The sequence below is a fragment of the Vipera berus genome (genome assembly GCF_964194415.1).
Source record: "Vipera berus genome assembly, chromosome: 6".
Lineage (NCBI taxonomy): Eukaryota > Metazoa > Chordata > Lepidosauria > Squamata > Viperidae > Vipera > Vipera berus.
This window is the reverse complement of record NC_138208.1, coordinates 5,191,910-5,216,450: the sequence shown is the minus strand read 5'-3', so window position 1 is coordinate 5,216,450 and position 24,541 is coordinate 5,191,910. Positions and strand designations below refer to the sequence as shown.

Here is a 24,541-nt window from a genome sequence, read left to right as displayed (position 1 = left end):
TGATCCTGATTCTTTGCACCTGACAAATGTTCCTAAGGACAGCTAGGACAGCTAGGATATCTGAGTACCAATCAGGCTATCATAATCCATTTAAACTCTGTCATTTTTGTGTCCAAACGTTCTACAAGTTGGGTGCTCTAAGACGATGCCTCTAAAAAGAGCAGAGTTTCATAATGCTAGACAATGACGTATGCACATTTTATTGTGGATATGCAGTTTAATCCCGTGGCCCTTGCCCAAAGTTCATTTCTAGCAGGCCACATTAGAGGAACGCAAAGCACGGATGCCGACATGCACTTCCACAATCTTCACTGATGTGTTCCAGGTGCAGGGAAACTGTCTCTGTGAGCACAACACAGACGGTCCATCCTGTGAACGATGCAAAGATTTCTACAACGATGTCCCTTGGAGGCCGGCTGAAGGATCCCGGGAAAATGCTTGCCAAAGTATTCCAGTGATTGGCTTAGTTTTTACCAGATTTTTTGGATAATAATCGCCTGTGGTCCTGCTGAATATCTAATGGCATGGCAGTGTCAAGCTCCGGAGAAATCAGGCACTTCAAATGAGTATAAAGATTTATTGCAAGCTTAAGGTCTCTACAAGAATCTGACCAACTAACAGTCAAGGGAAATGAGTGGGAGATAAGAATAGAAAGGAATTCAAGGTGGGCTAGACTTAGCTCTCTTGTGGGTACACAGCCTGGTCTACAGGCAGGCTGAAATTTTATTCTACAGGCAGTCCTCAGTTGATGATCATTCGTGGGTTGACTGTTTGACGTGATGACTGTGCTGAACGCGGAGACTTCAGGCCTGTCCTCGAAGTTGCAGCCATCCCAGTGTGCCCTGGTCATGCAATTGTGATTCGGGTGCTTAGCAACTGGCCTGCGATTAGGATGTTGCAGCATCTCACAGTCTTGTGATTGCATTCGCAATCTCCACAGCTGGCTTCCAACAAGCAAAATCCATGGAGAAGACAGAAGGAAGTAGTAAACAGTGACCAAAGGACCTCGTGCCCAACAACTGCAACCAGGGCTGCTGTAGTAACTCGATGCAGTCGTGTCATTATGGTTTATGGCCACATGGCTTAGCAACGGAGGAGGTTCAGGTCCCCATGACAATCGTTAACCGAGGACTACCTGTCTTTCATTTTAATTATTTACACTGGTGCCGGTATCACAGCCTTGACCCTGGGGGGTGTAAACACATGAAAGCAAAAGCTTCAACCTATAACCAAAGGAACACAACTTTCAAAAAGTTAATCCTGATCACAAAACCACATCAGCAATGTGGCTAGCCTAATCTCCTGGCTCAAACCTTTGGAGTCTTCCAAGCCAAAGTGTCCTAGTTCTGACAGATGAATCTCAGATCCTTCCCCCAAGTCAAAGTCTTGCAGGGTTGGGTTTCTCTGGATTTTGGAGAAGATGCTGTTCCACAGGTTGGCCCTGCCCCAGAAAAGGCACAATTCCTGGGTTCGACAAGGCGGCATTGCTTTATGAAAGGGACCACAGATCTGGTGGGAGACTGACGTTCCTGCAGATAGGCTGGTGCTATGCCAGGGAATGCTTTAGAGCAGGGGTGTCAAACTTGTGATGTCACGTGACACGTCACGAAATATCGCAACTTTTTTTTTCCATTGCCGGCAATGGAAAAGCAGGCATATACATAGAATGAAGGCTACTGCTAAGCTTGTAAGCTGCCCTGAGTCTTCAGAGAAGGGCGGGATATAAATGGAATAAAAATAAAAATAAATAAATAAATGGTGTGGGCGTGGTTTTGCCACAACACATCCAGCCTGCGGGCCGGCAGTTTGACACCCCTGCTTTAGAGGCAATAAAAGGTAAACTAAATAAAAAACAATGAAAGGAAACAAAATAAACGTAGCGTTTTAATGGGCAGCAAAATCTCTGCTGGGGCCCCTGTCCTTTGGAACATCTTGCCACTGGAAGTGAGATCCGCCTCCATCTTTCTGATCTGCTGGAAGAGCTTTAAAACCTGGCTCTGCCAAGTAGCTTGGGGGCCCCAATGCAGACGCACTACACTGGAGATGGTTGAGTGAGGGAGAAAAACCCACCCTAGGGCCATCTTGGTTTTTCATCTTCATTTCATTGTACGTGTTAATGCTTTTATAGTTATGCTTCTGGGGGGGGGCACGATGGCTCAGTGGTTAAAGGTGGTGAGCTTGTCAGCTGGAAAGCTGACATCCTGGCTTTGAGATCTGAGCGCCACGCAAGTGCGAATAGATTAATAGGTACCACTTCAATGGGAAAAATAACAGTATGTTCAATGTGCCTCAGGGTATAGCCATGCTGGCCACATGACCACGGAAATGTGTTTGGACAACGCTGGCTCCCTCATCCAAGAAATGAAGATGAGTACTGTCCCCTAGAGTCGGACATGACTTGACAGGGGAAAACCTTTAACTTTACCTTTATGCTTCTATGTGCTACCAGCTACCCAGGTGTCAATGCTGCTAACACTGGATGTTCTTGCTTGACAACATAGGGAGATGTAGCCTTCCTTTAACTCGTATACTATTTTTAGAGCTAGAATTAGTGGGCGCTGGGGGGGAGTAGGGAGAACGTATCTCAAGACTGTTTGTAATAAGAGAAGATCAGAATTTGGCAGGTTGCTAAACAGGAGGGGAAGTTTGCATTTTAAACTAATTGGAGAATGTGATTTATGACGTTAAATGAAGGGAGGGAATTGTGTTTAATAAGAAGTGTTCAGGGGAGGAGAACTCAGATCTTGGCTCCAAATACATACGTGCGGAAGCTATGCGAGTATAATACAAGATTCTTTAAGGTAAACAATGCCTTGAAGTTCTTTGAAGTACTGCATTTGTCGGAACCATGACACCAGGATCCCTTACAGGAAATAACCCCTTTCACTATGTTCATACTCTATTTTGGTGCTTGGATACATCTGGTTCCTACTGGTGTGGGAAGGCCCGATTACACTTGCTTTCTGTTTCAGAATGTGAATGCAACAACCATTCGGAAACTTGCCACTTTGATATGGCCGTGTACCTCGCTAACAATCGTACTACAGGCGGAGTTTGTGAAGACTGTCAGCATAACACAACGGGGCAGCACTGCGAGCGATGCAAGCCTTTCTTCTACCAAGATCCTCAGAAGACCATGAGAGATCCTCATGTGTGCATCGGTAAGTGTGAAGCTCTTTGTGAGATGATCCAGTGGGTTGGGTTCAGACAACTTCGTACGGCTGGCTGTGAACTTGTTTGATTTGACCCGTATTAATCGGGATGGTGTTTTTACCAAAGCGTCACGCTGCTCCCTCGTATACTGGTATTTGTCTTGTCTGTCCCTAGCTTGTGACTGCGATCCAGAAGGCACTCTGCAAAATGGGCTGTGCCAGAGTCATTCACATCCCGTCCTTGGAACCATTGCCGGCCAGTGTCTTTGCAAGTCCAATGTCGAAGGAGTCCATTGTGACAAGTGCAAGCCGCACCACTATGGAATAAACGGAAGCGATCCGCTGGGCTGTCAACGTACGAGTTTTTCTTTCCTTTTCTTGTGGTCCAGGGCTTGAAGATTTTAAGTCACAGTGTGAAAAACGCAGGCGTGAGTTGCATTTCAAAATACTCAGTTGCCTGCCTTGAAATTCTGTGATTTCACTGGTTCTTCGCTGCAGGGAGAAGAATACGAAGACAATTTTTACACTGTTTGAAGTATGAACAAATGTTTACAATAGTGGCCAAAATTGTGGAAATCTTTTGGGGAAAGTGTATTTTTGAGGTTTGAGGTTTAATAACACCACTTTTATTTTTTGGAGTAGTACCATAAAATTATATCTCAATGAATAGATAATTTAATGAAGAACGTAATGCGACAAAGTTTGTTCAATTATCTGTACTGTAATCTGTGATAGCCAAATAACCAGAAAAAGGAAGCACAACTTGCTTAGATCAGGGGTAGGCAACCTTGGCTCTTTTATGACTCATGGACTTCAACTCCCAGAATTCCTGAGCCAGCCATGCTGAGGGGAAAGGGAGAGGTTTCCAAGCTGAGCCAGGCTGGCTCAGGAATTCTGGGAGTTGAAGTACACAAGCCATGAAGGGGCCAAAGTTCTCCTATGCTGGCTCAGGAATTCTGGGAGTTGAAGTCCACGAGTCATAAAAGAGCCAAGGTTGTCTACCCCTGGCTTAGATTGATAACAGGTAGCTTTCCTTCATCTGATTGTAGCCAATGAGTATGAGTGTTTAGAGAGCCAATCGGGTGTCTTGTTTTGGCAATGAGCCAATCGGATCACAGTAATGATTCAGTTATCGATGTCATGCATTGAAGCCAAGAGGAAGACATTTGTCAGCGTGTTATGTGATGGCTGTCACGTTGGTTGTGGTTTTTTGTGTTCTTTCATTTAGTGAGCTTGTAAAATGTAATAAAATTAAAGTAATGGTGCCAAGAGTTGTCTGGTGGCCCAGAAAGCGATGTCAAATAGTATTACTAAGTAAACAAGACTACAGTTATAAAGAAATTAGAAGGAAAAAAATGGGTGGAAATTGAACCAAAGGTGGCATTTCTAACTGTACACTTTTCCTAAAATGTTTCCACAATTTTGGCCACTGCTGTATGTTAGCTTCTGTTACATGCTGTCCTGAAATGAAGGGGAACAAACATTTGAAGGGGGAAAGCAAACCTTCATGTTTTCAGCTTAAACACTTATCCCATGGGTTACAAAATTGTTTTGAAACGGTTCCCTTGTGCCTCACAGCCCTTGGTGGGGAATGAAAGGAGAGTCTCAGAAAGAGTACTAATGACCAGATGACTGCAAGGAGCATAAATCCTTCCATTCCCCACCATTCAGTCAGGATTGAAGAAGCTTCTTGGCTGAGAAGCGAAACATCCTCAAGGAAAAACAAGGAAAGTCCAGTTGCCTCTTGAAAAAAGCATCTTTGGCCAAAGCAAATAAGGACACAAGCATTGCATTATTGCAACTCAAGCTCTGCCCCTTTGGTAGTGGACTATGAAGTTGCACACAGGCACATATGGGATGCTGTAAGCTCACTGTACTTGTTACAAGAGCCCTGGTGGTGGCGCAGTGGTTAGAATGCAGCTTTGCAGGCTAATTCTGCTCTCTGCCAGGAGCTCGATCCTGACCAACTCAAGGTTGACTCAGGCTTCTATCCTTCTAAGGTAAATTGAGGACCAGGATTATTGGGGGCAATTATGCTGACACTTGTAAACAGATTAGAGAGGGCTGTAAAGTACTGTGACGCGGTATATAAGTCTAAGTGCTGTTGCTACATTGTTCGGACTAAGCTGTCAGACGTTTCTGCTTCTCACCCAGATGGTGATCTGGAATTCTGTCTTTTCAGCCTGCAGGTGTGACTCATTGGGCAGTTTGCCTTTCTCTGTTTGCAACCCAGAATCTGGAGAGTGTGTATGCCAGGAATTTGTCACTGGACAACGTTGCGAACACTGTCTCGTATGTACTGGGAAGTTTTTCAAGCAGAGTTACTTGCTTAGGACTTTCCTTGGTGTCGTTCCCCTTGTTTTCCCTGTCTTTTAATCCAAATATCAGTAGTAATGCACAAGTAGTAGTATACAAGTAGTCCTCAACTTACAACAGTTTGTTTAGTGACCATTTGAAGTTACAACGGCACTGAAAAAAGTGACTTATGACCATTTTGCACACAACCGTTGCAGCATGCCCATGTCATGTGATCAAAATTCAGATGCTTGGCGAGACTTCCGGTGGTGACGCGGCGCCGAAGACAGCCGTCTCCGGGCTGTCCACTCCGCAGCTGTGTTTGTCCATCGTAAACAGCGCCGATCAGCTGTTTAGATGGATTTGAAGCCCCCTCCTCGGGAGAAGAGGAGGGGGTGAGGCCCCAGGTAGGGGTTGAGCTCTCCGGGGCCGCCTGAGCTGAGAGTTTGGGCGGCTGAAGGATCGAGCTCCCCCGAAGCCTGGGTTGCTCCGAGCTGCGCAGCGTCTCTGCTCCGTGATTTTTGGAGCAGAGCCAGGCGTTAGCAACCACCCCTGCCAGAAGGAAATACTCTTGTGTATCAAGATGCAGGCAGAGCGGTACAGGAGGTCATGGTGAAGTGGACTTTTATTTTTACTCTCTAGTTCAATGGATTTTATAGCTTTAAAGTGAAAGTGCGCAATAAGTGAAAGTGGGGAAAGATGGCGGCCAAAACTTCTAAAGCTCTTCGGAGTGCGGGGTCTTCCCCGGTGCAGCAGACCTCGTTGCAAGCTTTGCATTCTTCTGCACCTCCTTCGGCATTGACGCTTAAGGATTTACAAGATGCTTTTGAAAAGCGTTCACAACTAATGTCTGATATGATGGATGAAAAGTTGAAAAAGCTGGAGGAGAAATTGGAGAAGAAGATGGAAGAGAAGTTTAAAGCAATGAGGGTAGACATGCTGTCTATAATTGAAAGTGTAGCTGAATGTGTGCAACAGCTGGAGGAAAAAGTGAAGGATCTCAGTCAAAGGAACTCTATATTAGAAGTAAAGGTATTAGAGAATGAAAATATAAGGGATAAAATGGACGGAGAATTGAGCCTTGCTCAGTATTATCAGATGCAGTATGCTATCAGAATAAGGGGCTTAAAAGAGAATCCTAAAGATTTAAAGCAGCTGATCTCTGAGGCTTTGGAAGTGGTATTGGGCCAGCCAGTATCTGAAATTGAGGGAAGCATGGATAAAATTTTTCGTGTAAATTCATGGATTGCAAGACAGAGGAAGTTACCCAGAGATGTGGTGGTCTATTTTACAAAGAGAGTAATTAGAGATGAAGTTATTCAAGCTGCTTATGATACTAAATTGGTAGTTGCCGAGCAAGAAGTTTTGGTCTTAAAAGAGATTCCTTCAAAGATTTTAAGGAGAAGGAAAGATTTTGCATTTCTTACACAGGAACTTAAGAAATGTGATATCAAGTTCAGATGGGAGATTCCAGTTGGATTGGTGGTGATGCATGAAGGTAAAAGACATTGTCTGGTTACTGTGGCCCAGGCACGTGATTTTTATAGTAACATGTTAAAAGCAACCCCCCTATCACTTCTGGAAGCTGCAAAAGGATATGGTGAGGGAAAGCCTCAAGATGTTGCAGATGGACAGACAGAGGAGAATGGTGTTGGAGGGGATCAAGTTACAGTTTCATCGGCTGCTGTTGGAGAGCAGAGGATGTCGAGTGCCGCCTTAAGACGAGCGAGACGAGAGCAAGAGGACCAGCAGAAAGTTATGGAATCTACAAAGCGTACTTACAGTGAAGCTGTGGAAGGGGCGCGGTCTAAAGAAGTCACAGGGGCCATTTCAGACATGCTCCAAAAGCTTTGGGGCGTCAAGATTGGTGACTAAATCTCTAATTTAGAATCTCAGTGGATTAAATTCATCATAGAGGAGAAAGAAAGTGTTTCAATATTTAAAACAATTTAAGACTGATGTTTTTGGTTGCAAGAAACGTATATTAGGGTTATGGATTAAAAGTATGTACTGAATTTAAGATTGGGTATGCAAGCTCCTAATTAACAATAAGTTGACTTTTTTTTTAACTTACTATACATAAAGGGTACTTAATTGGATTATAAAAAATTTTAAGAGAAAGAAAGAGAAGGGGGAATGATCTGGAATTGTGAGACATTTGGTGTGATATATGCAAAAACTATTTTTGATCGTAGTTCAGTTTGGTGGGAGATTAATAAGGTTAATAGAGATAGGCGCTTTTGGCGCGTAATTGAGAATTTGTTTAGAAATTAGAGGTAAATAGTAGATGAAAGTTTTTTTCTTTTAAACATTAATATGATAATATGGGACTAAGAAATTTTATTTTGTATTTGAGTAAAGCTCCTTCTTCTGTTTTTCTTCTTTTTTTTTTCTTATCCGTAATATTAATATTGTTTGTAATCATTTTATATGAGCTAGAGGGTGATAGAATTAATAGTTTATTGTAGATAGCATATGGATGCTTATGTTTGTTTTTTGTTTTTATACCCTGTATTTAGCTCTGGGAAGTCGGGGGGGGAGGGGGGAATGGGGGAAAGGGATAGGGAGGGTTAGATAGGGGTGGGGGAGGGGGGATCGATAAAGTTAAAATGTACTGTAAAACTTTTTAAATAAAAAAAATTCAGATGCTTGGCAACTGACTCATATTTATGATGGTCACAATGTCCTGGGGTCATGTGATCCCCTTTTGCAACCTTCTGACAAGAAAAGTCCATGGGGAAGCCATATTCACTTAACAACCGTGTTATGAACTTAACAACTGTAGGGATTCACTTAATATCTGCGGCAAGAAAGGTCTTAAAATGAGGCAGAGCTCAATTGATGTGTCTTGCTTAGCAGCATAAATTCTGGGCTCAATTGTGGTCGTAAGTCGAGGATTACCTGTACATTTTTAATTGAACTCACACACTGGGGTAATCCCTCCCCATTTCTTTCCTATTGTAGGAAGGCTATTGGGGTCTTGGAAGTCATGCATATGGATGCTCACCATGTGACTGTGACATTGGTGGTGCCTACAACAATTCGTAAGTTTCTATTTTAGCTCTTTCACAATATTGGATTGAATCCACAGCAGTATTCATATTGAAAGTACTGCGTGTGGGAGAAGGAATGGCAGATCCTGGGGTTGGAGTCAAGAAAGGAATCAGCCTAGAGTCCTTATGTTCCCACAAATGCAGTGGTGGGATTCAAATACCTGAACAACTGGTTATCTTATTGGGTGCAGGCCTGGGCCTCCGAGGCCTAGAACAGACTTCCGGAAGTGGCATTCATGCACTTCCGGCAGGCCATTCTAGTCCTGGGAGGCCTCCTCTAGGTCTCCGAGGCCTAGAACAGACTTCCGGAAGTGGCATCATGCACTTCTGGTCAGCTGTTCTAGGCCTGGGTGGCCTCCTCCAGGTCTCCGAGGCCTAAAACGGACTTCCGGAAGTGGCATCCAAGTACTTCTGGCGGGCCTTTCTAGACTTGGGAGGCCTCCTCCAGGCCTAGAACAGACTTCCGGAAGTGGTATCCACACACTTCTGGTGGGCTGCTCTAGGCCTGGGAGGCCTCCTGTAGGCCTCCAAGGCCTAGAATGGACTTCCGGAAGCAGCCGGTTCTCTGAACTCAGCAAAATTTAGCTACCAGTTCTACCAAACTGGTGCAAACCAGCTGAATCCCACCACTGCACAAATGATCTGTCCAACCCATTTTGAATAACTCTTATCTGGTGCCAACTGACGACTAGTTGGCTAGATTCTTATGTATAAGTATGAACAATAAATCAGCTTAATTGGAACTGTGTGACCCTGATTCTCCATGTCTGATAAGAAGAGAAACACAATTTTTAATAGCAGAACAGCTAAAGGTAACTTAAGGGAGGTCTCAAGCACAGAATAGAATTAGATGCCAGTATCTTGAGGAAAGGCCCATAATGTGTATGATTTTAGTCTCATATGATCTATAAGCCCCCTTTAAGATGATTTGGAATATTGGCCGCTATTAATTGGTCAGAAAACTATTTCAGAGTCATAGCTTAATCTTCTTGAGCTTCTTTTCACACTTTATTTTCCTCTGTCGTTTCTCCCTAGGTGCGCACCCACCGATGGACAGTGTGACTGCCAACCTAATATAGTAGGCCGTCATTGTAGTGAACCGGCTGTAGGCTATTTTTTCTTACCTTTGGATTATTATATATATGAAGCTGAAGATTCAACGCCACTCCTTGGACCTCTGCCCTTGGTATTTTAATTAATACGCACTGGGTTATACATAGTAGAGATTAAGGTGTAGGATAGTCCATTTTGGACCAGCAGGAGGCAGAAGACAAAATAAAAAATGTAGAAATTATAGGAAAAAGAAACTAGTGCATTTTATTTATTTGTGGCTGGCAGGAGTGCCTCCCACTCAGAAGATTGAGAGTTCAGTCCTAGGCAGATAGCACTTAGCAATAGCACTTAGACTTATATACCGCTTCACAGCCCTCTCTAAGCGGTTTACAGAGTCAGCGTATGGCCCCCGCCACAATCTGGGTCCTCATTTTACCGACCTCGCAAGGATGGAAGGCCGAGTCAACCTTGAGCGGGTGAGACTCAAACTGCTGAACTGCTGGCAGCTGGCAGTCAGCAGAAGTAGCCTGCAGTACTGCATTCTAACCACTGTGCCAACAGTGATAGGGCACAAAGAGAAAATATTTGCTGTGAACTCCACATAGGCATCAGGAAGGGCATCCAGCCAATCAATGCTCAGCTCCATCCAATATCGCCCTGACTCTACCTCGATTAAAGGGCCATAAAAAGGAAATATATGTATTTGTGGATGTCACATTTAGAGTAGCTTTTCCCAATTGGGGCAACTTAAAAGAAGTTTACCTTCCTTCTCTTTCTCTTTGTGATTTTTGTTTCCTTTCATTAGCATAATAACTTCTGAAAACGGAGGTTTAACTTTATTCCATTTAAATTTCGTTGTTCCAAACAACAGGAAGTTCCATTTCTACAGGGAAAACGAGATACAGTTCCAATTCTGCCCTTTCCATGTTTGCCTCATTATTCATGGAATGCATTTCTAACACTAACTCTCAGATTCTGATACTATTATCATTTTAATATATTTATAAAGGTTCAGCCAACAGCCATGCCACGCTGTGATGTCTATTTTCAGCAACGAGGCTACGATTTCACAATTGAAAATGGAAACATTGTCTTAAAGAAGATTAAGAAAAGGGGCCTCAGAAAGCCGATAGCTGGACAAGTAAATCTGATATTTTCTTAAATATTAAATAATCCGATTCATAGAATTCATCTTTTTTTTCTTTCAAGGGAGCAAGGTTTAGTCTGTCAAATTCTCAATGGACATAAATTGACTAGAAGTTATATACAAATAGGAATCTGTTCCCTTACAATGTATTTCAGTGTCGGTGTGATGTTTTGTTCTGGCATTTGTCAAAACAAAATCAATTTTTTTCCTCCCCGAGCACAATTCTCACCATGGTATTAGCAAGTTTAAAGAGGTGAATGGGACAGAGTTACAGAAATTCTGGCAACTGAACTATTTCCCACCCAAAAAGCAATTTATACTCAAATATATTAGCAGACGTTCTTCTTCATATTTTCTAACTGCCTTGTTGTGAGTCAGCCAAGTGGCAAGTAGCTTCACCATTAACCATCTTGCAGTTAGATTTTTCAGGAGACGGGGCGGGGGCAGAACCTGGGGGCGGAGTTAAAAGAGGTATCAGCCTAGAATCCCTATGTAGCCACAAGCAGACTAAGTTCAACCCTCCTTGAATGCCATTGACCCATATCTAACTCCAAGCAAGTGCCAACCATTAATTGAGCAGGTTTCTGTACATAGGCATGAGTAGCAATAAATCAGTTTAATTGGACCTTCACATGTGGACCTGGTCTCTTATGATTGACAGTTAATTGTATAATTATCTGAGTTATCAGTCTAAGAACAAACTCTTATGGGTAGTCTAAAATATGGACACATGGCAAGTACAATATGTATATATCGATCTTCTTAGCTTGTTTATTTATTTGTTTGTTTGTTTATTTGACTTCTATACTGCCCATCTCCCTTATAAGGTGACTCTGGGTGGCGTTGAACTTAAACTTTTTGTGGCAACATAATGACTCTAGGTGGATGACTCATTTAACTCCACCGCCAACTGTATCTGCTCTTCTCCATCTACCTTGCTTATCATTGTCAATGCTGCTAACATCGGATGCTTTTGCTTTGACAACAGATGGAGATGCAACCATTTTCTTCTTATGCTTTACTCTTAGAGTTAAGAGTTAGATGATGCTGGAGGGGAGGAATGTGCATGAGCATTTAGCTAGACATAACAATACTGAACCTCATGTGAGAACCAAGGTTATTGAAATAAGAGATGATAAGAATTGGGCTGGAGAACTGGAGGGGAAGTCTGTGTTTCAAACTAATTGGAGAATGTGATTTATGTCTGTTAATTGGGGGAGGGAATTGTGCTTTGATACTATGTGCTCAGGGGAGGGGAACTCAGTTAGTTTTTGGCTTCAACTATGTTAGTGCCGATTCCGTGCTGCTTAAATAAAGATTCTTTAAGGTAAACAATGCCTCGAAGTTCTTTAAAGAGTTTCATCTGTCGGAACCATGACATTAAGCCAAAAACTGAGTTTAAGCATAAACGGAGATTATCCTCATTTATTTTGTTTTACTCCCGCTAAAATTGAGGTGGCTGGGATCTTAATCCATTCCGGGTTTTTTAAAATGGGTATGTGAAGCAGAAAAATACAGACTTTTCATTCCAAAGAGATCTCTGAAGGACGTAGAGCAGAGACTAAAAAGCTTTGTGCTGATTCTGCCAGTGTGTTTCCTTGATGCAAGACTGGATGCCCTTTGCTACTAGAATAAAGTTGTTATTCTAAAATCATCTTTCAGAATTCACTTCCATTCGACAGAACCCCTGCTCTGAATATTGTGATTAAAGAGGTTGTGCCTGGAAAACCTGTGACGTGGTCAGGACTGGGTTTTGTACGTGTGCGAAACAAAGCAGGGTTACGGTTTTTGATCAACAACATTCCATTTCTGATGCATTTTAATATCATCGTTCGCTATCAGCCAGAGGTAATTATTACATACCTAATTATTTCAGTATTTTAATAGAGACCCAGATCAAAAAACAAGGGCTCTGAAATAGGCAAAGTACTTGGACTTAATAAAACATTTTTAAAAGACTAAAATTAAAACCTGCCAAATTTACCTTGATTGTCATCTTTATGCCATTTTCAATCATTAGTATTATGGATTCAAAGATTTTCTCATAGAATACAATCCAAAAATGATCCCTGTTGAAACAAAAGGCCTTCATAGGCGATGCATATAAATAGTGTGATTTTGTGTCACCATTGATTAGAGCATCAACATTCCTCTCAATGGAATGAGAATTTGAGCAGTATAGAGATAGTATAGCAGGGGTCTTCAAAGTTGGTCCTTTTATGACTTGTGGACTTCAACTCCCGGTCCACAGGCCAGGGTTTGGGGACCCCTGGTTTAGGGTTTATGGCAGGGGTAGGTAACCTTGGCTCTTTTATGACTCGTGGACTTCCAACTCCCAGAATTCCTGAGCCAACATAGCTGGTTCAGGAATTCTGGGAGTTGAAGTCCACGAGTCATAAAAAAGCCAAGTTTGCCTACCCCTGCCCTAGGCCTAGGCCGCTTTATGACTCATGGACTTCAACTCCCAGAATTCCTGAGCCAGCCATGCTGAGGGGAAAAGAAGAGGTTTCCAAGCTGAGCCATGCTGGCTCAGGAATTCTGGGAGTTGAAGTCCACGAGTCATAAAAGAGCCAAGGTTGCCTACACCTGGTATAGGGTTTCCTGCACGAGCAGGAGGTTGGCCTGGAAGACCTCCAAGGTCCGTCCTAACTCTGTTATACTGTTAAAAATAATAAAGATGGGATACAAATAGATAAATAAATCTCAGTCCTGAGAGGGAGAGAAGTATGTAATGCACAGTCCCATATTAAAATGTATCACCTACTAAAGGTGTCTTATTTATCGCTCAGTGCTCCACAATGTCAAAAATAAGGTGCAGATGCAAAATCGCCATCTTGCCTTTTGAACACACACACACTCACTCCTCTGAATGCTAATGCCGTTGGAGTTGGTTGTCCTCAAAAAATGATTTTCTTTTGGGGGGTAGCATCAACTCACCTGGGGGACAATGATCTGTAAAGATGAGATGTATCTTTTCAACCTCTGTTGAACAGCTGTTTCAATTCCTGGTCCAATAACTCAGTATGCTCTTGTTGACATCTCTCAAAAAGTTAAAAATATTTGTTTGAATCTTGTTGTTGTTGTTGTTGTTGTTTTTCACCCAAACATCCAGACTGCAGCTGACTGGAGAGCAACCATTACTGTTAAGTCTTCTGGTCATGTAGAAAGTGAACACTGCACGAAGCAAGTTGCTCTGGAAGAACCACGGTTTCTTGATCTACCATCCACAAGGAGGTCTGTATTCACTTTTTTAAAAATGTAAATGAGATGGGATGGAACGGGACAGGATGGGGTTTGATGGAGATGGGGTGGGGTGGGGGGATAGAATAGAATAGAATAGAATAGAATAGAATAGAATAGAATAGAATAGAATAGAATAGAATAGAATAGAATAGAATAGAATAGAATAGAATAGAATAGAATAGAATAGAACAGGAGAGGAGAGGAGAGGAGAGGAGAGGAGAGGAGAGGAGAGGAGAGGAGAAGAGAAGAGAAGAGAAGAGAAGAGAAGAGAAGAGAAGAGAAGAGAAGAGAAGAGAAGAGAAGAGAAGAGAAGAGGATATAGACTAGACTAGATTAGACTATAGGGACGTGGTGGCTCAGTGGGTTAGGACACTGAGCTTGTCGATCAGATGGTCGGCAGTTTGGCGGGTCGAATCCCGAGTGCTGCGTAGCAGAATGAGCGCCTGTTACTCGTCCCAGCTTCTGCCAACCTAGCAGTTCGAAAGCGCATAAAAATGCAAGTAGAAAAATAGGGACCACTGCGGTGGGAAGGTAACAAACTTGGCCCTTTTAGGATTTGTGGACTTCAACTTGAAGTCCACAAGTCATAAAAGGGCCAAGATTGAAGACCCCTGGTCTGTATCCAAGCCTGCAGTTTCATCAAAATGGCCGTCTGAGGAATTCTGGGAGTTGAAATCCACCAGTCGTAAAAGGGTCGAGTTTGAAGATCCCTGCTTGAACCAAATGAGTGATTTAATAGTGAGTTAAGAGGCATATAACTTTAATAATCAAACAACCTACTAACATACATGCACAGAAAGTCTAAAACAGGGGTGTCAAACTCAGTTTCATGGAGGGCCGCATCAGCATTGCGGTTGCCCTCAGGGGGCCGGGTGGGTGTGGCCAGGGTGGGCATGGCCTACTGGGTGGGCGTGGCCAGAGTGTGTATGGCCTGCTGGGTGGGCGTGGCCAGCTCTACATCGTTCCCATCAAGGGTGCCTATGGGGGCCTGGGCAGGAGTGGGACAGATCTGAGGGTCTCTGGGCCAGGGCCAAGGCAGCGGGGGCCGTTCCCTCACTGTTTCCAGGATGGCTTCGCGGGCCACATGAAACCATTTCGCGGGCCGGATCTGGCCCCCGGGCCTTGTGTTTGACATGTCTGGTCTAAAAGATATGATATATGGTACCAAAGATATATAGTACTCCATGTTCATTAAACACTGGATTACAGATTATTCCAGAACAGTGTTTCTCAACCTTATGAACTCTTAAGATGTGTGGACTTCAACTCCCAGAATTCCCCAGCCAGCATGTATTGACAATGTATTGGATAACAACATCCCAAAGATAATTTGATAGCATCTCAGTCGCTTTTTATTCCACCAGCCCTTTCTCAGTGGACGCTAATATTTGCAATACGTGAACATGCGCACCTCACACTGGTATAATTAATGCTAAAACCAGAATCACTGCATTTTTAAATCCATCAACGATGCATTAATTCTCTTCAACAGAATCCAGTTGCTACCCGCTCCTATATGCTTACAGCCAAAGACAGAATATTTTGTAGATGTCTATTTCACCAAGACTTCGGATCCTGAAGCAAAGTCTCAATCCTCCATACTGGTTGATTCAGTAAGTGACAGTGATACATAACAACTTTTGTTTTCTGATTGATCTAACTGATGGATTGATTAATATTACCTGACAATTTATCCGAATAATTAAATAATTAATTAGACAGTACAGGTAATCCTTGACTTACTAGTTGAGCGCAAAATTTCAGTTGCAAATGGGCACTAAAATATATTTTTTAAAGTGAAGTAGATATTGTTTTATCTTCTTGTTCACATCCTGCCTTTTCCCCCTTTGCTAACTGTAAATTTTGTTATCTGCTCTTTTGTCTTATATATGTCTCCTTTTATGCGGATCGCCCAGGCTTCCACAATGTAATTTTTTTTCATACTTTTATTTATTATTCCATGTTAATGTTACCTTTCCTAACAGAACACAGGGCAATTTTTTTTGCAACTTGCAAAGCAGAATTCTTTTTACAAACTTCTAGAGAGCATCGGGTTTGGGATTTTGTGGGGGAGGTTAATTGATTAATGCTAACTTGTTACCATACTTAATCACCATGGATGGTAGCCTATTAATTATTGTCTCAATGGTATAGTAGTTATACTCTATGATTGGTCAGAAATATTGGGGGAAAATCCATACAGAGGGGCATTCATGTCATAATCAATGATGTTAAGATGGCAGGCACAAGAATAGTCTGGGACAGGGGTAGGCAACCTTGGCTCTTTTATGACTCGTGGACTTCAACGCTCAGGAATTCTGGGAGTTGAAGTCCACGAGTCATAAAAGAGCCAAGGTTGTTGGCTCAGGAATTCTGGGAGTTGAAGTCCACGAGTCATAAAAGAGCCAAGGTTGCCTACCCCTGGCCTAGGCCTAGGCCGCTTTATGACTTGTGGACCTCAACTCCCAGAATTCCTGAGGCAGCCACGCTGAGGGAAAAGGGAGAGGTTTCCAAGCTGAGCCATGCTGGCTCAGGAATTCTGGGAGTTGAAGTCCACGAGTCATCAAAGAGCCAAGGTTGTTGGCTCAGGAATTCTGGGAGTTGAAGTCCACGAGTCATAAAAGAGCCAAGGTTGCTGGCTCAAGAATTCTGGGAGTTGAAGTCCACGAGTCATAAAAGAGCCAAGGTTGCCTACCCCTAGTCTGGGTGATCATTTTGACCGGGATGGTATAAAGCCTCCTGCCGTGAGCTAGGAGTTGGACTCTAGGACCTCTGAGGTCCCTTCCAGACCTAAAATTCGACGTTAGCCAGGCAACTAAAGTCCCACCACTTTTTAATACACATTACACACTCATCCCCTGCACATAAAAAGACACAGGGCTTGGCTTTCCCAGTTGCGGCTGCCATTTTGAAAATGTTGACTATCGCTGCAGACGTTCATGCACTAGGCGCGACTTAGGAGACAACACCCAATGTTGCTTTTAATATGAAAAAAGAAATTTGGAGACGTGTCAACTTAAACTGTGAGACCTAAGACCAGAAAAGAGCTATTCACTTAGAATCAGGTATTTTATTTATTTATTTATTTATTTATTTATTTTAATTCCATTTATATCCCGCCCTTCTCCAAAGACTCAGGGCGGCTTACAAGCTTAGCAGTAGCCTTCATCCTATGTATATGCCTGCTTATTGGGGCTTTCACACACACCCCAAGCGGCATTATTACAAAGTCAGCTTAATTGCCCCCAACAATCTGGGTCCTCACAAGGACTCACAAGGACACCCATCAGTTCCTAAATCAGAGTTTATTACCTTCAGGTTACTTTAAGGTGGGTGGATTTAAACTCCCAGAATTCCATGCCAGCCAGGCATGCCGACTGGGGAATCCTGGGAGTTGAAATCCACCCGTCTTAAGAGTTGCCGAGTTTGAAAAACACTGCCCTAAAAGTAGTTAAAGACATTTATTTATTATTTATTTATTTGGAAAATTTACATAGCTACCTACTTGCTCACAATGAGTCTAGGCGGCTTACAAACAATAAAAACACAGTGTAGAAAAAATAATGATAGATAGATAGATAGATAGATAGATAGACAGAGAGACAGAGAGACAGATAAGGAAGTGTATATATATATATATATATCCTTTATTGACAGAGAGACAGATAAGGAAGTGTGTGTATATATATATATATATATATATATATATATATATATATATATATATATATATATATATATATATATATATATATATATATATATATATATATATATATATATATATATATATATATATATATATATATATATATATATATATATATATATATATATATATATATCCTTTATTGTCATTTTTTCCTGTGGGCACAACGGCACACATTAAAAATGAAAGATAGTTGCTTGCTCTCAAAGCCTACACATACTGTACATACACAGATTTAAACATGCTATACACAACATATCTATGTATATACCTACACCCTTACATATAAATAACATATAAATATTAATCACTGTCCATCTTGAATACATAGTGGCAATAGGAAGCATATCATCATCATAAGAGCCTTGGTGGAGCAGTGGGCTAATGCCTCCTTAAGTAACACCAGCTGCCTGCAATTAGTGCAGGTTCGAGTCCCACCAGGCTCAAGGTTGACTCAGCCTTACATCCTTCCGAGGTAGGTAAAATGAGGACCCAGATTGTTGGGGGCAATTAAGCTGACTTTGTAATAATGCCGCTTGGGGTGTGTGTGAAAGCCCTAATAAGCAGGCATATACATAGAATGAAGGCTACTGCTAAGCTTGTAAGCCGCCCTGAGTCTTCGGAGAAGGGCGGGATATAAATGGAATTAAAATAAATAAAAATAAATAAATAATAATAATTTTTAAAAACCCCAACCCCAGTGACAACACACAGTTAAATAAGCCATTTTATGGATTCCGTCGCCCTCTCTGTGCCCCAGGCCCACTGGCAAAACCAATTCTTCGGGGCCTTACGAAAGACTGTCAAAGTCGGGGCGGGATGGGGGGCAGTCTAATTTCTGCAGGGATGATGTTCCAAAGGGAGGGAGCCACCACAGAGAAGGCCCTTTTTCGGGTTCCTTTCAGGTGCAAAAGAATGAAAGAGTCATTATCCAGACTCATCCGTATTTGCCACTTTCAGCAAGAGCCTTTATTGATTATTTGCAATAACGATGCATTTATACGAACTGTCGGGCAATCATCTTATCATCGTTCCTTTCTTTCAACTGCTAAAAACAAGATCATCCCCGTGGTCAGTCCTAAGGGCGAATGGCCGCAGGGGCTCTGCAGCTGCCGTAACTTCGAAACAGGGTCATATGTCATTTGGGGATGCCTGTCGTAACTTTGAAGGGTTGTTAAAGGGACTGTCAGATCTCAAGGACTAGCTGAACGCTTCGATGTTTTGGGACTTGTGCTACAGATCGGGGTCCTCCCTGTCATTGCTTCTGTGGAAAACCTTTGTGATCAAAATGATTTAGAGGAGTACCAGCAGTATCGCTGCGTGGAAAGCGCCTCGGAAATTGGACCGCATATCTTGGCGGAAACATGCGCGAAACTTATTGCGAGTTTGTCTGCCCATATTCACAACGGTGCCATCCGTAAGTGTTCCTCTTTCTGCCTGTTGAAATATTTTATCTCACCTCTTGTACTATCCACATATGTTACATCCCCGCGTTTACTGACGCTTCATTTCAAGCTGCGGTTGTGTTTATAGGTATAATGTATTTTATCAACACAGGAGGTCCTCAACGTACGACCGCAACCGAGCCCCAAATTTGCTGTTGTTGAGTGAAACATTTGTTAAGGGAGTTTTGCCCTGTTTTACGACCTATCTTGCCACCGTTCTTAAGTGAATCGCTGCAGTTGGTAAGTTAGTAAGTGAATCTGGCTGTCCCCATTGACTTTGCTGGTCAGAAGGCAGCCAAAGGTTGGTCACATGAACTTGGGAGACAGCAATGGTCATAAAGACGAGTCAGTTGCCAAGCATCCGAATGTAAATCATGTGACCGTGGGGATGCTACAAAGGTGGTAAGTGTGAAAAATGGTCGTAAGTCACTTTTTCCAGTGCCGTCGTAGCTTTGAATGGGCACTAAATGAGCTGTTGTAAGTTAAGGACTACCTGTGCTTCTGGAATTTGATTTTTCTCCCTTTTTTCTACTTTGGCATCATAAATCAAGTGTCTTCCTCCCGACAGCCTGCAGGTGCCACCCACAAGGATCTCTAAATTCTCACTGCACAAAACTTGGAGGCCAGTGCCAATGCAAAGCCAATGTTGTAGGACGCTGTTGTGATAAATGTGCAGCTGGAAGCCACAGCTTCGGGCCCCGAGGTTGCCTTGGTAAGTAATGGTCTATGTCCACCTATGTTCCTACAATGATGGCATCTTTTTACTGGATACACATACACAAAGAGGCAAACTTCTCTAACAAAATGAAATTCAGTGGTGAAAAAAACAAAAGTTCTACATTTAAGCAAGGAAAACCAAGTGCACAGGTAGAGTATAGGTCAGGGGTAGGCAACCTTGGCTCTTTTATGACTCGTGGACTTCAACTCCCAGAATTCCTGAGCCAGCCATGCTGAGGGGAAAAGGAGAGGTTTCCATACTGAGCCATGCTGGCTCAGGAATTCTGGGAGTTGAAGTCCACGAGTCATAAAAGAGCCAAGGTTGCCTACCCCTGGCCTAGGCCTAGGCCGCTTTATGACTTGTGGACTTCAACTCCCAGAATTCCTGAGCCAGCCATGCTGAGGGGAAAAGGAAAGGTTTCCATACTGAGCCGTGCTGGCTCAGGAACTCTGGGAGTTGAAGTCCACGAGTCATAAAAGAGCCAAGGTTGCCTACCCCTGATATAGGTGCCGTGGTGGGATTCAAATAGGTGAAGAACCGGTTGTCTGTGTGGATACCACTTGCCGGAAGTCCATTCTGGGCCTGGGCAACAAAAAATTAGCTACTGGTTCTGCCGAATTGGTGCAAACTGGCTGAATCCCACCACTGTACAGGTAGTGTCTTGCTCAAACAGTAGTAACTGTGAGAGGGATCTCGGAGTCCTAGTGGACAATCACTTCAATGGGAGCCAACTGTGTGCTCCAGCTGCCAAAAAAGCCAACGCAGTGCTAGGCTGCATTTAACAGACAGATAGAATCAAGATTACGAGAGCTGTTACTACCACTTTACAATGCCTTGGTAAGATCACACTTGGAATATTCCATCCGGTTTGGGTCGCCATTATATAAAAAAGATGTTGAGACTCAAGAAAGAGTGCAGAGAAGAGTGACAAAGATGATTGGAAGCCAGGGTGGGTGGGGGGTGGGCTGTAGGCTAGAACATATGAAGAACAGTTGCCAAGAATTGGGTATGTCTAATTTTAATGAAAGGGACGCGGTGGCTCAGTGGGTTGGGACGCTGAGCTTGTCGATCAGAAGGTCGGCAGTTTGGCGGGTCGAATCCCGAGTGCCGCTTAGCAGAGTGAGCGCCTGTTACTCGTCCCAGCTTCTGCCAACCTAGCAGTTCGAAAGCACGTAAAAATGCAAGTAGAAAAATAGGGACCACTACGGTGGGAAGGTAACAGCGTTCCGTGCGCCTTTGGCGTCTAGTCATGCCGGCCACGTGACCACGGAGACGTCCTCGGACAAGCGCTGGCTCTTCGGCTTTGAAACGGAGATGAGCACCGGCCCCTAGAGTCGGAAACGACTAGCACGCATGTGCGGGGGAACCTTTACCTTTACCTTTAATTTTAATGAAAAGAAGGACGAGGGGGGACATGATAGCACTGCTCGAATTTCTAAGGGGCTGCCACAAACAAGAAGGGGATCAGCCTATTCTTCCAAAGCACCTGAAGGCAGGACAAGAAGTTATAGATGGAAACTAATCAAGGAGAGAAGCAACCTAGAACTAAGGAGAAATTTCCTGAACAGTGAGGACAATTAACCTTGCCTCCAGAGGTTGTGGGTGCACCATCACTTTTTAAGAAGAGCATTGGACGGCCGTTTGAGTTTCCTGCTTAAGCAGGGGGCTGGACTAGAAGACCTCCAAGGTCCCTTCCAACTCCGTTATTGTAATTGTAATAATTGTAACCTAAGTGTAACCTGCCTAGAATTTAGATTTCCTTCCCTTCTCTTCTCTTTCCCCTTTACCGACAGCCGTCTCAGTAAGTCCAATGTACCATTTTGTTGGATAGACTTCATTTATCCTAAACTTATGAACCTAAACTGTATTGGGAGGCCCTCAAGAAGCCCTTGGGTTCCCCTCAGTCTTTGTACAACTAGGAAGGAACAAGAAACTGTAGAGATGCTGGAATAATTGCATACTGAGGGATTTCCTCAGTCTCCTCCTCCTCTTCCTCCTCCTCCTCCTCCTCTTCCTCCTCCTCCCCTCTGCAAGGCCCAGTCCCTTCTAGCACTGATGATGTTCCCTAGCTGGGTAATGAAACGTCTGCAAGAAAACCACCAAGCTCAGAGAGTACCAAGGACCCCACAATCCTCCTCCTCCTCCTATCCACAAACCCTACTCCCTTCTAGCACTGATGATGTTCCCTAGCTGGGTAATGAAACGTCTGCAAGAAAACCACCAAGCTCAGAGAGTACCAAGGACCCCACAATCCTCCTCCTCCTCCTATCCACAAACCCTACTCCCTTCTAGCACTGATGATGTTCCCTAGTTGGGTAATGAAACGTCTGCAAGAAAACCACCAAGCTCAGAGAGTACCAAGGACCCCACAATCCTCCTCCTCCTCCTATCCACAAACCCTACTCCCTTCTAGCACTGATGATGTTCCCTAGCTGGGTAATGAAATGTCTACAAGAAAACCACCAAGCTCAGAGAGTACCAAGGACCCCACAATCCTCCTCTTCCTCCTATCCACAAACCCTACTCCCTTCTAGCAGTGATGATGTTCCCTAGCTGGGTAATGAAACGTCTGCAAGAAAACCACCAAGCTCAGAGAGTACCAAGGACCCCACAATCCTCCTCCTCCTCCTATCCACAAACCCTACTCCCTTCTAGCACTGATGATGTTCCCTAGCTGGGTAATGAAACGTCTGCAAGAAAACCACCAAGCTCAGAGAGTACCAAGGACCCCACAATCCTCCTCCTCCTATCCACAAACCCTACTCCCTTCTAGCACTGATGATGTTCCCTAGTTGGGTAATGAAACGTCTGCAAGAAAACCACCAAGCTCAGAGAGTACCAAGGACCCCACAATCCTCCTCCTCCTCCTATCCACAAACCCTACTCCCTTCTAGCAGTGATGATGTTCCTTAGTTGGGTCATGAAACGTCTGTAAGAGAACAACCAAGCTCAGAGAGCACCAAGGACCCCACAATCCTCCTCCTCCTCCTATCCACAAACCCTACTCCCTTCTAGCAGTGATGATGTTCCCTAGCTGGGTAATGAAATGTCTGCAAGAAAACCACCAAGCTCAGACAGTACCAAGGACCCCACAATCCTCCTCCTCCTCCTATCCACAAACCCTACTCCCTTCTAGCACTGATGATGTTCCCTAGTTGGGTAATGAAACGTCTGCAAGAAAACCACCAAGCTCAGACAGTACCAAGGACCCTACACAAACTAACCAACAAGCCATCTGAAACGATTGTCTTTTCTTTTTTCAATCAAGCGTGTGAATGTCATCCTCAAGGGTCAGTCGGCACCCTGTGCGATCAGATAACCGGGCAGTGTCCTTGTCGATCGGATATAGCCGGCCAGCAATGCAATCAATGCCTAGCTGGATATTTTGGGTTTCCTCATTGTCGCCCTTGTGCTTGCAACGGCTTGGCGGAACTTTGCGATCCACAGACGGGAGCGTGTTTGAACTGTACGAGGTTTACCACCGGATCTAACTGTGAAAGGTAGAGTAGATGGATGTTTAAGCCAGTGCCAAATTTATGCACACGTGACAGTGACTGGCTTGAAAAAAATAAACAGAATGCAGAGCTGACATAAAAGGGCTTTCTTGTTTTTCTTTGAAGACCCTTTCGTTCCTCATCCCAGAAGCTTCTTCAGCTCTGACTAGAGGGTGGGGAATGGAAAGATTTATACTCCTTGCAGACAGCTGGTCATTTGCCTTCTTTTAGAGAGTCGTTGAGGCTACTTGTAGGCTTCCCTGTGTCCTGAAAGTCACCTGAGTGGTGCAAATGGGTGTGTGGAGCCTTCTTGGAACTGCTGAAAGGATTGTGTTGAGGAGCTGTGCTTTCTGCAGGACGTTTTCTGCCCTGTCTCCCTGCAAAACCTATTGACTACTACAGCGCAGTTGGGTCCGAAAAATAGTACTACTTGTAGAGCGTTCTCAACTTTGGAAACTTGTTGACAGGAGGACTACAACTCCCAGAATTCTGGCTGGGGGATTTTGGGAGTTGGACTTCCCTCACCTTCAAGATGCCACAGGTCTCGATCTTTTGATCTACAGATTGCTTTTCCCATTTTTGTCTCAGGCCCAAGACCAAAGATGACAGAGTGAAATCCAATTGAGTCCAAATTCTTTATTTGCTAATAGACAGAATCTGGCCGAGCTAAAGCTATAATCTCCTGATCTGATGGATGTATCCGAAGAGATTCTAGGCCAGGGGTAGGCAACCTTGGCCCTTTTATGACTCGTGGACTTCAACTCCTAGAATTCCTGAGCCAGCATGGCTCAGCTTGGAAACCTCTCCCTTTCCCCTCAGCGTGGCTGGCTGGGGAATTCTGGGAGTTGAAGTCCACAAATCATAAAAGAGCCAAGGTTGCCTACCCCTGTTCTAGGCTAGGGCTATCCTGCCTCCTCATCCAGTTTAGAACTGCTCAACCTACTAACAGAAGAGAATATTTGTAGCTCAAGGTTTAACGGTGGGGTCCTTGCTGCTCTCTTAAGCTTGGTGCTTTTCTTGCAGACGTTTCATTGACAAACTAGGTAACATCATCAGTGCTACGCTACATGCTGTAGCACTGGCGATGTTATCCAGTTTAGGTAATGAAACACCTGCAATAAAGCCACCAAAGCTTAAGAGAGCACCAAGGATCCCTTCGTGTAACATTTATTTTTTATTTTTTTTATTTTAATCCCATTTATATCCCGCCCTTCTCCGAAGACTCAGGGCGG

At 43.6% G+C, this 24,541-nt stretch overlaps 1 protein-coding gene across 1 annotated transcript in view; it reads left to right on the top strand.

Moving 5' to 3' along the window:
• Positions 1-24,541, top strand: part of LAMB4 (laminin subunit beta 4) — a gene marked incomplete at both ends in the record, with an annotated part of 71,289 nt that overhangs the window by 26,111 nt on the left and 20,637 nt on the right. Inside the window, 13 exon segments of the mRNA XM_081331936.1 lie at positions 326-446; positions 2,973-3,161; positions 3,328-3,507; positions 5,335-5,444; positions 8,412-8,491; positions 9,536-9,686; positions 10,563-10,694; positions 12,363-12,548; positions 13,813-13,934; positions 15,436-15,556; positions 18,892-19,069; positions 19,666-19,809; positions 23,084-23,315. Coding sequence (XP_081188062.1) covers positions 326-446; positions 2,973-3,161; positions 3,328-3,507; positions 5,335-5,444; positions 8,412-8,491; positions 9,536-9,686; positions 10,563-10,694; positions 12,363-12,548; positions 13,813-13,934; positions 15,436-15,556; positions 18,892-19,069; positions 19,666-19,809; positions 23,084-23,315 — 1,946 coding nt within the window.